At 43.4% G+C, this 15,008-nt stretch overlaps 1 protein-coding gene across 3 annotated transcripts in view; it reads left to right on the top strand.

Moving 5' to 3' along the window:
• ATF1 (activating transcription factor 1) overlaps positions 1 to 15,008 on the top strand; it is a 55,672-nt gene that overhangs the window by 23,347 nt on the left and 17,317 nt on the right. For 2 of the 3 annotated variants that reach the window (XR_003547856.1, XM_006168158.3), the window contains exons 3-4: positions 5,452 to 5,571; positions 8,759 to 8,859. Coding sequence is in view for 2 of the 3 variants with exons in the window: in XM_006168158.3 (XP_006168220.1) it covers positions 5,452 to 5,571; positions 8,759 to 8,859 (221 nt within the window). In the remaining variant the exon portion in view is untranslated. The remainder of the gene's footprint in view (positions 1 to 5,451; positions 5,572 to 8,758; positions 8,860 to 15,008) is intronic. The other variant, XM_006168163.3, reaches the window with a different exon arrangement.

Below are 15,008 nucleotides of genomic sequence, written 5' to 3'. Positions count from 1 at the left end.
GGTCTACCATGTGGGAGTCCAGCACTTTAACCACCATGCCACCCACTAGTCCCAAAACTTACGGCAATTTTCAAACAATTTTCAAAAGAAAGATTATTAGGTTGAACTAGCTTGGTTCCCATCACCCAATTTCAGCAATTATCCTTTTTCTTTTCTTTTCTTTTCTTTTTTTTTTGGAGAGGTTTTTGCTATAGGGCGTGTGCACTTACCAGAAAGACAGAGAGACAGAAATCAAGAAATCACCCACCTCCCCAGGGAGAATGGCCACGCTGCAATCCCTTCTCCTCCATTCTCCTCTTGGGATCCTGTCCCAACCCGGGGGGGACAGCCGAACGGGTTTCCTGAGTGAAGGAGTGAGAGCCGGGGCAAGCAGCGTAGTGTTACAGCACGGAGACTACAGTGTCGTCTGTTTATTGTGGGCAGCACGGTACAGCACAGAGACGACGCAGTGTCACAGCTCTTAAGGGTTGCGTCGTCTACTGTGAGCAGCACGGAGATGACGCGGTATCACAGCTGTCTGGCTACTGTGGGCCAGGCATCGTGGTTATATACACTCTGGTGGGTTGTAAACGGTGGGCCCTGATTGGTTGTTAACGGTGGGTTATGATTGGTTGCTTTTGGACCAATCATGAGGTGCTGGATATGCAAATTTGAGGGATGCTAGTGGCCAATCAGAGCAAGGTTTCGAAGGTCAGGTTTTTAGAAGGGAACCAATCATGGTAATTGTTTGCTCTCTGAGAAACCTCGGCAGACTCGCTGGTGTGCAGCTTCCCACAGGATCCTGGGCATGCACACACATGGCATCCAGCGTGAGTTTAAGCCACCGAGTCCGGGACTTGAACCGCGGTTGACTACATGGGAATCCAGTGACATAGCCATCCATTATGCTAACTGCTGGTCCCAATTTCAGCAATTATTAACTCATGGCTTCTTGCCTTCTCCCTACTTACTCCCACTCTGTGCCCTCAAAACGTGGATTATACTGAAGCAGTCCTAGAGTCATCATTTCATTCCTTATTATTTCAGTGTGTATTTCTAAACAGAGGCCTCTTTTAAACAACATAATCAGATTTCTATTATTATACTCATCCAAAAACGATTCTTTAATCTCATTAAATATCAATTAATATTTTAAAATTTCTTGCTATTTATATCTATTTTTTAGTAGCTTATTGAACTAAGATCCAAATGAATATATAAGCTACTTCCCCTAACCTCCTCCTCCTGCCACCTTTGGCTTTAAACTTATTAGTCATTAATTGTTGCTGTGACTCCTGCAAAAGATAGTTCTTTTCACAAAGGAGGAAATTGAGACCCCAAGAGGTTCAGTAATTTGCTTATTATCACAGAGTTTAGGCACTTAACTGAAAATCAGCCCAAGTCTGTCTGACTCCAAGGCTTTGTACCTTTCTGGAGTTGGAAGATTTTGGATTCAGACTCTGGATAAGCTGAGGCTTCTTTCCCATGCCACTTTTTAATTCTTGCTCTCTGTCTGTTCAAGTGTTTATAGTCCTGTGTCACCTAATTAGGTACTAAGGAGAATGCTAATTTTTGCCCACTCATTTGTATAAGAGGAACTCTAGGCTCAGCTCTCTCTTGGAGTGGGAAGAAATTAAAGACTTAGTCCTACAGCTCCCCGTTTAAGGAAAGCAGCTCTGGAAAAAAATTTTTCTTTTGTCTCTTCTGTCATCTCCTAAGTGTGGCTTTGAAGTCTGCCATAGTGTATTAGCAGGTTCTGTAACTCTAAAGATCAAGAACTATACTGTTGGGAGCAGCAGTTGGCGTAATGACTATGTCACTGGATTCCCATGTAGTCGACTGCGGTTCGAGTCCTGGACCTGGTGGCTTAAACTCACGCCGGGCGCGTGTGCGAGCATGCCCAAGATCCTGAGAGGACATAAATCCAAATAACATATGTAGTTTAAGCACCTGCTAGAAAGCTCAGCAGCCTCCCTGTTCAGTTATTGTGCTTGAATGAGATCTGTTCCTGATGGTGGGTGGGGCACATTTAAACCATATATATATCAGATAGCTTTGCTGTAGATTTACATGTAGCTTCCAGGGTCAGGGAAGTCTCATGAGAATTTTAAAAAAAAAAAAAAAAAAGGTCACACTGTGTTACAGTCTTCTTGCCCACGGCCTCCTAGTTTGGACTTCAGGTGCATGCTGCCACACCCAGCTTTTTCAGACAAGGTCTTGAGCATTGTTGCCCAGGCCATCCTTGAGCTTGTGATCCTCTTCCCTCAGCCTCTCTGGTGGCTGGAATTGCACGTGCATGCCACTGCAAGCAGGGACTAGGAATTAAACCCAGGCCTTTCAAGTGGTCCCAGCCTATGGAGCACAGTATTTTAACAGTCTGTGACCTTGCAGCTGGGCCTTTTTTTTTTTTTTTTCCTTTTTAAAATTACTTACTTTTTCCATAAGAAAGAAAAACAGATAGGCATTCCTAAAAGAGTCCCCATACTATACTATGTCCACCCTCAGTCTCAGCCAGCCCAGATCATAGGCACTTGTATCCAGTGTGTTCAGGGTGATTCTGGGTTGGGAATCTAGAATCTTCCAGTGTAAGTGTAACTACGCTATTGCTGTGCCACTCCCTGCCCCCTTTTTTATGATGTAGACTGACAGCACTGGGGAGAACATAAATGTTAAATCACCAAACCTAAACCTCCCTGTGAGCAACAAGATTTGGCTATAGGGGAGCAGATGACTGTAGAGTTAAGGGAGAAAAGCCAAAGAGCCGAAACAATAAGTTAAGACAAAGCATTCAGCAATTAAAAAAAAAAAAAGAATTATTAATTTTATTCGTTCATTCATTTATTTTAATTTTACCAGACACACACTCACACACACAGGGAAAGTGAGAAAGCAGGTCGCCAGGTCCAGGCCTCGAACCGTGGTAGGCCATGTGGGGGTATCCAGTGTCTTAACCTCCATGCCACCTGCTGGTCCCCAGCAGTCAGCAATATTATACTCACATGGGCATATTAGGCGCAGTCTCTAGAGAGCTCCTCTTCATCAGAGATTTTAAACAAGAGACATTTACAATCTTGGAGCTTACATGAATCAGAAATCCATGCACAGCTTAGTCGAATGCCTCTAGATCATGATCTGTCAAAAAGTTGCAATCAGGGTTTGGCCCTGAATTGCAGTGATTAAGCCCTATGCATAGGGACCCAGATCCTGCCTGACTGCAATTCAGCTTCTAGCCTGGTGCCTTGAAAACATATTTGGCACATGTGTATGCATGCCTAAAATCCTGATGGGGTGAAACTGGAGGAAAAGGGATTATGGCATGACCATACCCTACTGGGTAGTGCTTTCTCTTTTTTCTGGGAAATGCACATACCCTCTGGCAATAAAGAAAAAAGGAGAGAGAAATAAAAAACAATTTTGGGGGCCAGCAAGTGGTGTGGTAGTTAAGGCACTGGATTTCCACATGGCTGACTAGTTTAGGTCCCAGACCCGGCAGCTTGAAAACCATGCCAGGCATGTGTGCATGGGTGCGTGCCAATAATCCCTAGGGGAGAATGGAGGAGAAGGGATTGTGGGTAGTCATACCCCCTGGGGGAGGATTTCTCTCTTTCCCCCTCAGTCTCTCTTTGGCAAGTGCACATGCCCTATGGCAAAAACATAAAAAGAAAAAAGTTTTAAAGTTGCAATAACAGGGTTTTCTGAGTCTACAGTTATCTCAACTGGGGAGGATTCACTTGTAATTTTACTCATGTGGTAGGCCTCACACCTTCATGTTATCTCTGGAGATTACTGCCTTGTGTGGGCTTTTTCTTTTCTTTTCTGGAGAGGTTTTTGCTATATGGCGTGTGTGCTCACCAGAAAGAGAGACAGAAAGTGAGAAATCACCCCTCCATGGGGGATGGCCACACCACAATCCCTTCTCCATTCTCCTCTTGGGATCTTGGGCACGCACACACATGCACCCGGAGTGAGTTTAAGCCACCGGGCCTGGGACTTGAACCATAGTCAGCTACATGAGAGTCCAGCGGCATAGCCATTACATCAACTGCTAGTCCCTAGTGCAGGCTTTTTCATATGGGTACTCACAGCTTAACAATTTGTTTCTCCTTGAGGGCATAGAGCAGATCTCAGTTTCAGCTCCCCAGCTTCTCCAACTCTTGGGCCAGGTAAATAAATGTTTCATTCTATAACAACGAGGCTCAAACTTATATTTTAGGCCACATTTGCCAGCATATCGAGTATAGTATACAGGATGTAGATAAACAACCAGATGAAGAGAGGGGTAAGGTGAGGTATGGGAGGTGTTCGTTTCCTTCAATTCTGAGCTTCTGTGTCCTCTCTGTGTGTGTCATCCACTCAGCAACGAATGGGGAAGCTCCAGTGGACTTTAGCATTTTATCAAGGTATTTCCATGAAACTACACCTAATTTCCACAGAAACCAATTATAATTCTAAATTACTTGTAGTCATTTTTCTTTGAAGGTACTGCCTAAAGTTGGTATTTCTCTCACTTTTTGACTCATGATTTTGTGATCAGTTTTTTTTTCTTTTTCTTTCTTTTTTTTTTTTTTTTTTTAGAGGTTTTTGCTATAGGGTGCATGGCACTTGCCAGAAAGACAGAGATAGATAGAGAGACAGAAAGCTAGAAATCACCTTCCTGGGGGAATGGCCACGCCATAATCCCTTCTCCTCCATTCTCTTCTCAGATCTTGGACACGCACGCACGCACACGCGGCCAGTGTGAGTTTAAGCCACCAGGTCCAGGACTCGAACCGCAGTCGACTACATGAGAGCCCAGCGACATAGCCATTACTCCAACTGCTGGTCCCTTTCTTTCTTTTAATTACTAGAGGATGCGTGGTTTGCCAGATAGAGACAGAGAGAGAGGAAGAAACCCCCCACCTCTTGCGCAGAAGGGTGCAGTTATGCCACAAATCCCTTCTCCTTCACTTGTCAGGCACATATGCCCACCTGGTGGGTATGTTTTTCAAGCCACTGGGGCTGGAATTTGAATGGTCAGCCGTATGAAATTTGGCTCTCTTTAACACTTCAAGCCACGGAGCACCTGGGTTATTTGCAGTCAAATCTCTTCTGAATAGCAGTTTCTAACGAGCCTCCTCCATGTTTTTTACACAGTTAGTTCTTATGCCTAAAATACCTGCAAGGCCTTTCCCCTACCCCCACCTGCCCATACATACCCTTGGGGAATTGGCTATCCTTCAAAACCAGCTGAAATAACACTTCTCTTTGCTCCACAGGACAGTATTTCCTATTTTTCTTCTTTTATAGCTCTTATAACTAGTTTGTACTCTCAGCCCTCTAGGTTCAGTCTCTGGTTCATAGAAGATACCTAATGTTTGGTGTAATAGATGTCATTAAATATAATCAGCTCCAAAATGTGCTTTCCAGTGTTAAAACTCTTCTATGCATAGGTGCACTGTATATTTTGTTAATTGAATTTTTATTTGTTCTTAGATGTCATTAAGAGGATCTGCGCCAGTGACAATTGTACCTCTTCCTGGAGAGCAAGTACAGGTTCAGGGGGTCATCCAGACAGCTCAGTCTTCTGTAATTCACCCACCACACGTGCAAACGGTACAGAAATTTGAAGCCTTAGTAGTTGAGAGCGGGAACTTTTATACCCTGAATTCTCAAACACATTGAAGTTTCCAAGATTGTATTATAAAGCAACATACCAAAAGTTGTCTTAGAAATTAGACTGTAGACTAAATGAGACAAATAGAAACATTTTAGAATGTCTAGTTTCATGTAGATAGTGATATAGTAGAAACAGAAGACAGTTATTGTGGAAGTTACTGCTTAAGGATTATGGAAGTTACTGTTTAAGGATTAAGGAAATGAGGGACCAGCAGATGGCATCATGGTTATGTCACTGGACTCCCACGTAATTGACTGTGGTTTGAGTCCTGGACCCAGTGACTTAAAACTCACACCAGGTATTCTGAGAGTAGAATGGAGGAGAAGGGATTGTGACATGACCATCCCTCTTGGGGGATGATTTCTCACTTTCTTTCTCTCTAGCAAGCATAAGTGCCCTATAGCAGAAATCTCTCTTTCAGAAAAATAAAAATAAAAATAAAAGACAAGACTTCATAAAAGGAAAGAACCTTTTTTTATCCTGGGTACCCTCCATAAAAAGGAGGATTCTGAAATAAGGGCAATGATGTAACAGTCTTAGCAAAGGAAGAAAGTTCCTACCTTATTATACTTTATGGAGATCAAACATAAGAGAGTTCTTTCATAGAAGAGTTAAATTCATACTTATATCTATCTTCTTAATAACATCTAATAACAGAAGGAAAGGTTCTTGTGAGACCCAGAATGCTTTTTCTCATTTTTAGTAGTAGTTTTCCTGGAAAAGAGGTGTACACCTCATTTTCCCCTCCTGAATATGTATGAAGAAATACGGTGGCTATACAGATTTTTGAGTTGTTATATAAAGATTTTATTTTTTTATTTGCTGGTGATATCATTAAAGAGAAATGCTTGTTCTTAGTTATAAGTAATCTCTTAGTTTTAGAAATTATTTTCTTGAGTTCAAATAGAGGCCTTGGATTAAACAGTGAAAATAGTGAAAGGGTTAGAGTAGAAATAGAATACCCATGATGTTTACTGTTTTAAATTATTTGTTACTATTATTACTGGGTTGTGACCAGTTCTTTCTTTCCTATAAAAAGGTATGTATAACGCTGGCTCTACAGCCTAGTGGTTAAGTGACTGGATTCCACATGGCCAACTGTAGTTTCAATCCTGACCCTGGTATCTTGAGAAACACACTTGGGTATATGTGCATGTGTGTTCTAAATTGCAACAGGATAGCGGAATAGAGAAGGGATTGTGACGTGACCACACCCCATTGTTGGGGAGTCGGGGGGACTTTCTTCCTTCCTGTCTGTCTGTCTCTGTGGCAAGCGTACATGCCCTCTGGCAATTAAAATAAGTAAAAATATTTTAATGTGTATGTAAGCTATAAATGGGTAGTTACATATTAGAGCTGATTTTTTAAGAGAGATGATAGAATAAAAATCAACCTTCCCTGGAAATTTAAATGTCAACATCTAAAAAATATAGGGAGATGCTTTCTATAGATAGAAATTAATTTAGAGAACTGATTTCTTATGTCCCATCTTAAAGCATTTTGGATTGTGTTATTATTTAAAATGATAATGAAGTCAGCTCTCACAGCCCAGCTTTGGACAAATGTTAAGAATTTGATACTGAAAACAACTTGGTTTCTCGATTTTAATATATTACTCTTAAGTTGGGACCAGCTGATGGCATAATGATTATGTCGCTGGACTCCCATGTAATTGACCACAGTTCAAGTCCCAAACCCTGTGGCTTAAAGCTCACGCTGGGAGTGTGTGCATACATGCCCAAAATCCCAAGAGGAGAATGGAGAAGGGACTGCAGTGTGGCCATCTCCTCAGGGGGTAATTTTCACTCTGTTTCTCTGGCGAGTGCACACTCTGTATAGCAAAATATCTCTTAACAGAGAATATTACTATAACTTAAAACTTATATGTTGAGTCCAGCAGGTGGTGTAATGGTTACATCACTAGACTCCCACATAGTAGACCCTGGTTCAAGTCCCAGATCTGGTGGCTTCAAATTCACATTGGGCACATGTGCATGCGCATGTGCGCCCAAAAGCCTGAGAGAAGAATGGAGGACAAGGGATTGTGGTGTGGCCAACTGCCCCCTTGGTGGGGTGGGGTGGGGGGGATTCTCACTTGTTCTCTGTCTGTGTGTCTCTCTGGTGAGCGCATGCACCCTATGGCAAAAATCTCCTAAAACAAAAAAGCTTGATGTTATTTTAATGTGTTTCTTGTTAACAGTTAATTGTATGCATGCCATGTACCATACTCTGAGTGCTTTATATGTATTGGCTAGTTTAATTGTGAAATGAGATAAAGCTGGTTACCACAGATTTTTTAAATCGCATGTGTTTATACCTGCCCTTGCCAGTGACCTCTATACCTTATGAAATCTAGTGGTCTGCCCCCAGTCCTTGTTTCACTCTGCACGTAAGCAGCATCTGACATGATTGATCAGCCTTCTCAGTACACTGTCCTCACTAGTTTTTCAAGACAGCTCACACACTTGGTGCTTTCTCTTATTCTCTGGTGGCTCCTTCTCAGGCTCATTTGGTGGTTTCCTCTGTTTCTCCCCATCTCTTAATGTTAGAGTATTCCCGTGTTTTGTTCTCAGTCCTGTTCTTCGTACTTAACCCCTGAATGAGCTCATCCAGCCTCATGTCTTTAAGGACTCTTAACAACTACGCCTTCCAAATTTATGTATTCAGCCCAGACCTCTTCCCCGACCTCCAGGCTTGTACTCAGCAGTCTCCTAAGTGTCAGCAGTTAGATACCTACTAGGCTTTTCAAACTTAGCGTATCTAAAATCCAAATGAGATAGCATTAGTAATTTAAAGACAAGGAAGACTTTCAGTAATGTACAGAAATTGGGTGGAGACTGAGATTACAGACTGGTCTTTTTCACTCTAGTAAATTAGTATTGCTTTTTTGGGGAGTAGACTGTGTTTTTAGCTCTGGACCTGCTTACTGTACTGTTAAGTTCCTTGAGTTAGACTAGGCTCCTAGAATACATTTCCCCTTTTCCCTTTGTTCCTTTCTTTTACTCATTAATGTGCAAAGGAATCTAGGTGGCAAGAGACAGAACATTTTTTTTCTGAAACTAAAAGCTCAGTTCTTTCCTCACCTACATTGTTCATCATATTAAAACCAGTTCTGTCTTTTAGGTGTCATCTTTGTCAGAAAGTGAGGAGTCTCAGGACTCATCCGACAGCATAGGCTCCTCACAGAAAGCCCACGGGATCCTAGCACGGCGTCCATCTTACAGGTGAGTGCCCTTGAGTCAGACTCTGCACGTGTTATATTACCAGTTGAGTTCAGAGAATGCTGTACAAAACGATCTAAATAGGAAGCATGTATTTGTAAGAAGGGAAGTGAGAAGAGAGAGAGATTTGAGCTAGATTATAAAGGGCTCAGGTTACTATGCTAAAGAATTTAGATTTATCTTCAGACAACGTATTAGATTTCCATATTTATGTTTTGATAGTTAACTCTAACAGCAATAGGAAAACTGGGTTGTAGGTTTTAAGTTGTGTTCTCTTCCTTAGTTTCTTAACTCCAAGACTTTGTTCTATATCCTTTGTTCCTTTCCTTACCTGAAGTACTTTCTTCTACATTCTGCATAATTCCTTCACATACTGCCCAGAAGCTTGTGATTGTCTAGTCTCCAACTCTAAGATGAAGTTAGGTCTTTCTCCCGTGGTATCCTTTTTTTTTAAGAGAAAAATTTTTGCTGTAAGGTGCGTGCGCTCACCAGAGAGACAGAAAGCAAGAAATCACCCCCTGAAGGGAAGGCCACACCACAGTCTATTCTTCTCTTGGGATTTTCGGCATGCAGCACATGCAGCAGGCGTGAGTTTTAAGCCACTAGTGGAATTCAAACTATAATCAACTACATGGTAGTCCAGCGATGTAACCATTACACCATCTGCTGGTCCCTATGGTGTCCTTTTACTGACCTATGTTATATTTATCTCATCCTGCTGGAATTCCAGTTTATTGAAGAGCATGACACATGTATTAATTTTTCTTTTTTTTTGGAGAGGTTTTCACTATAGGGCGTGTGTGCCCGCTCACCAGACAGAGAGAGACATAGAGACAGCGAGAAATCACCCCCCAGGTGGGAATGGTCACACTGCAATCCCTTCTCCTCCATTCTCCTCTTCAGGATCTTGGGCACACATGCACACGCGCCCGGTGTGAGTTTTAAGCCACTGGGTCTGGGACGCGAACCGCAGTTGACTACGTGGGAGTCTAGCGACATAGCCATTACGCTAACTGCTGGTTCCCGACCCATGTATTAATTTTCATGATCCCAGGGCCTAGCAAAGAGATCATCCCAGAGTAGATGCTCTGTATTCACTTGCTGAGTGAATGGGGAGCTAGAAGTAGTGTAACAAATTGATACCCCTTAAAATAATCTGGATGGGGACCAGCAGCTAGCATAATGATTATGTCACTGGACATGGCCAACCATGGTTTGAGTCCCAGACCTAGCAGCTTGAAACTCACACCGGGCATGTGTGTGTACATGCCCAAAATCCTGAGAGGAGTAGAAGAGAAGGGTTTGTAGTGTGACTGTCTGCTCTGGGGGTTGATTTCTTGCTTCATCTGTCTCTCTGGTGAGCACATACACATTATAGCAAAAATCTTTCCAAAAAATAATAATCTGGATGATTTCATGTGGGTAGTGGGATATCTTTGGAATGATGAGTGATTTGACACTTCTGTGGTAAAACTGACCAAACCTGGTGAATATAGGAGGACAGGGGGACAGAAAATCATGAAACATTTGTCTTAGAAACATAAACAAATGTGGTAGAATTTTATTTGAGAGAAGTGTGTTTAGTGGTATGAACAATCCTATTTGATGAAGTGGAAAAGGCTTCATAGAAGGTGTGATTTAGGTCACCACCCATCTGGTGATTTTTGTCTTACTGGGGCAGGAGAAGAGATTTTTAGGCTGAGAGAGAAGGGAGTAATGAAAGGTAAATTGGATGATATAAAAGAGGTAAGCATAATCTGGGAATTGACAGAAGGAAGAGAAGGTTTAGCAAGAAACAATAAATGGGAGCCCAATCACTTAGATCCTTGTTATGTTAAGGGATTATACTCTGTTGAACAGTCAGAGAACAAAATTTTGTCTGTGAGTTTTTTTGGTGACAAACCCTACTAGCCTATAAGAAATTCTGTGGCAACAGATGACACAGTAGTTAAAGCGCTGGGCTCCCATATGGCTGACTGTGGATTGAGTCCTAGACCTGGCCTTTTAAAACTCAAACTGGGCAGATGTGTGTGCATGCCCAAAGTCCTAAGAGGAGAATGGAGAAGGGACTGTGACATGACCATCCCAGACACATACTGGTTGATGCTGCTACTCAGCAAGCTGAGGCCACATTGGAGAACGGGTTTGATTCTAGACCCACTCTTAACACTAGGCACAGTGGTGCATGCCTGTGGTCTACAGTGCTTCGGAGGCAGAGGCAGGAGGATCGTGAATTTGCTGCTAGTGGGGATAATAAAGCTAGACCCCATCTATAAGAACTGAGCATCATGTCTCGTGCCTGTTGTCCCTGTTGCTTGAGAGGCCAAGACAGAAGGATCACAGCAAGATCCCATCTTTGAAAACAAGCCCCCCAAAAAAGCTGAAATAGTTGATTAGTGGGCTAACAGGTGGCATGGAGGTTAGGGCAACTGGACCCCATATGGCCGACTTCATGGTTTGTCTTGACCCAGTGGCTTGAGACTCATGTTGGGAGGTGGGTAGTAGATGGCGGAGTGGTTACTTTGCTGTCCATATGGCTGACTGCAGTTCAAGTCCTGGATTTGATGACTTGAAAATCATGCAAGGTGCACGTGCGTGCATGTCCAAGATCCCAGGAGGGGAATGGAGAAGGGATTGTGGTGTGGCCATCCCCCTGGAGGAGTAGATTTCTCAACTTTCCTCTCACTGTCCCACCCTGTCCAGTGCATGGCAAAAACCTCTTTAAAAAAAAAAAAAAAGAAATCACATTGGGGAGGTGGTGATATCTCACCCCACTCCCACTAGTGAGCACTCGTGTCCTAAAGTAAAATGTAAAAAAAAAAATTCATTAACAAGAAGCAGTAGATTCACTAATATCTCTAAAGAATTACCAGAGACTATAATTAAAATTATGAAAGGCATGAAAAAGGAATCAAATGCCTAATACGAGGCCCAGCTGTCATGGCACACAGGTACTATCACTGCTTGAGAGGCTAGTAGGCTGCATGGGAGGCACAGGTTCAGTTCCAGGGGGCCTGAACACTCTGGGCTCAGTTATGTGAGCCTGTAATCCTAGTTAACTGGGAACTTGGGAGAAGAGAATCTGTTAAAAAATACTGGGTCATCAGGAAAGTCATGATGCATTTTTGCATTAAAAAAGCAGAAAAATACTTCATAATTTTCCTGACAACCTAATACTTACCTCTTTCTCTGCCTAAGGGGTTTTAAAAACCAAACAAACCAAAAAACCCTCCTAAGACTAGGATAAGAGATTGGGGTTGGGGGGAAGTAAAAAGTACAACTTCTGGGGAACCAGCAGTTAGCGTAATGGCTATGTCGCTGGACTCCCACGTAGTCGACCGCGGTTCGCGTCCCGGACCCGGTGGCTTAAAACTCACGCCGGGCGCGTGTGCGTGCATGCCCAGGATCCCAAGAAGAGAATGGAGGAGAAGGGATTGTGGCGTGACCATCCCCCCTGGGGGGTGATTTCTCGCTTTCTGTCTCTCTGTCTCTCTCTGTCTGTCTGGCAAGCGCACGCGCCCTATAGCACCTCTCCAAAAAAAAAAAAAAAAAAAATTACAACTTCTGGAAATGAAAGATATATTTATTAAAGTCTATTGAGAATTTTTAAAAATAATTATTTATTGAATTTTATTTATTCATTCATTTTCTTTTTTAAAAATTTGACCAGAGAGAGAGGGAAATTAAGAAAGTAAACCACCAGGTCCAGGACTCAAACCATGGTTGGCTATGTGGGAGTGTCCAGCATCTTAACCACAATGCCACCTGCTAGTCTCTGAATCTGTTGAGATTTTTTTAAAGAATTATTTATTTGGGAACCAGCAGTTAGTGTAATGGCTATGTCGCTGGACTCCCACGTAGTCGACCGCGGTTTGCATCCTGGACCCGGTGGCTTAAAACTCACGCCGGGCATGTGTTCGTGCGTGCCCAAGATCCCAAGAGGAGAATGGAGGAGAAGGGATTGCGGCGTGACCATCCCCCCTGGGGGGTGATTTCTCGCTTTCTGTCTCTATGTCTCTCTCTGTCTGTCTGGCGAGCGCACGCGCCGTATAATGAAAACCTCTCAAAAAAAAAAAGAATTATTTATTCAATTTTATTTATTATTATTATTTCAGTTCACTAGAGACAGAAAGTGAGAAAGCAAGCCACCAGGTCTAGGACTCGAACCACTGTCAGCCATGTGAGAGTCCAGCACTTTAACCACCATGCCACCTGCTGGCCTCAAGATTTTAAAAATTCATTCATTTATTTATTTTGCTATAGAACATGTGTGCTTGCCAGAGAAGGATAGTGAGAACTCGATGGGATGGTCATGCCACAATCCCTTTTCTAGTCTCTTCACGGGATTTTGAGTATGCATGCACACATTCCTGGTGTGATTTTCAAGCTGCCAGGTCTGAGACTTGAACTGCAATTAGCCATGTGAGAGTCCAGTGCCTTAGCCACCACACCACCTGGTGGCTGTAAACTAATATAATTCCACTTTCCATGAACTTTCAAGTCCTTCATATTTCCTAAAGAGAATGGAGAAAGGGGACTTTTAGCCTCTAGTCTTAAGGGAGAAGTAATGACTAATAGTTCCAGGACGTGAATTCCTCAGATTTAGAAAGCAAGGTCCCAAACAAGATAAATTAATATAAACCTACATCTTGATGTGTCTTAAGTAAAATCAGAGAACCCGAAAGATAAACATAGTATCTTATAGCATTAAGCTGGTGACAGAGTTTTGAATAGCAGCATTAGAGGACAATAGGCTGAGGCCAGCAGGTGGCATGGCAGTTGAGGCGCTGGATCCCACGTTGCGGACTGTGGTTTGAGTCCCAAACCTACTGGCTTGAAACTTAGGCAAGGCACATATGAAATGTATGCCCAAAACCCAGGAGGAGAAGGGATTGCAGCATGGCCATCCCCCTTAGGCCATCTCCCTTCTGTCATTTCTCCAGCAAGCGCATGCACCCCATGGCAAAAACTGTAAGAAAAGAAAAGATGGGGGGAACCAGCAGTTAGCATAATGGCTATGTCGCTGGACTCCCACGTAGTCAACCGCGGTTCGCGTCCCGGACCCAGTGGCTCAAAACTCACGCCGGGCGCATGTGCATGCATGCCCAGGATCCCGAGAGGATACTGGAGGAGGAGGGATTGCAGCGTGGCCATCCCCCGTGGGGGGTGATTTCTCACTTTCTATCTCTCTGTCTCTGTGTGTCTGACGAGCGCACGCGCCCTATAGCAAAAACCTCTCCAAAAGAAAAGAAAAGATAGGGCCAGAGATGACATGGTAGTTAAGAGCACTGAAATACCACATGGCCAACTGTGGTTCAAGTCCTGGACCTAGTGGCTCACTTTCTCTCCCTCTCTCCCTCGTTGATCAAATTAAAACAAATAAACTTAAATGAAATAGTTCTTTAAAAAAAAAAAAAAAAAAGAAAAGACAATAAGCTAAAATCTTTAAATGCTTGGAGAAAGTAACTTTTGGCCTGGAATTCTATACCCACACAAATAATCAGAAATGATGAAATAAAAGTAATAGAGAGAGGTTTCTGCCTTTGGGTATGTGTGCTTACAAGAGAGACAGACAGACAGAGGGAAAGTGAAAAATCACCCCCTGGAGGGATGGCAATGCTGCAATCCCTTTTCCTCCATTCTCCCCCACCCAGCCCCTGGGATCTTGGGCATGCAGGCACTTGCTCCTGGCATGATTTTGAAGCCACTGGATCCAGGCCTTGAACCTTGGTCAGCCATGTGGAAGTCCAGCAATGTAACCACTCCACTATCTGCTGGTCCCAATAAGAAACTACTAAAAGGTACACTTCAGGAAGAAGAAAATCAAACCAAATGGAAGGGATGTGAATATTAGAGTGGTGAGGAGGTCAGCAGGTGCACGGAGATTAAGGTGGCTGGATCCCACACAACCACCTGAGCGGTTTGAGGCCTGGGCACCTGGTGGCTTAAGAAACATGCTGAGTACAGGTATGTGCATGCCTAAAGTCCCAAGGGGAGAACGACGGGGAAGGGATTAGAGCGTGGTGCCGGGGTCCAGCCTCAGCGGGGGTGGGTTGACTGGACGGAGGCAGCGCAGGTGACCAGAACACAAAGGTCTCGGTGCCTTTTCATGCAAGTCCTTTGCCGGACACCCACCGCCCCCGCGCCACCCG

The sequence above is a fragment of the Tupaia chinensis genome, unplaced genomic scaffold (assembly GCF_000334495.1).
Source record: "Tupaia chinensis unplaced genomic scaffold, TupChi_1.0 Scaffold145652_1, whole genome shotgun sequence".
NCBI classification, from domain to species: domain Eukaryota; kingdom Metazoa; phylum Chordata; class Mammalia; order Scandentia; family Tupaiidae; genus Tupaia; species Tupaia belangeri.
This window is presented reverse-complemented; position numbering and strand designations above follow the sequence as displayed.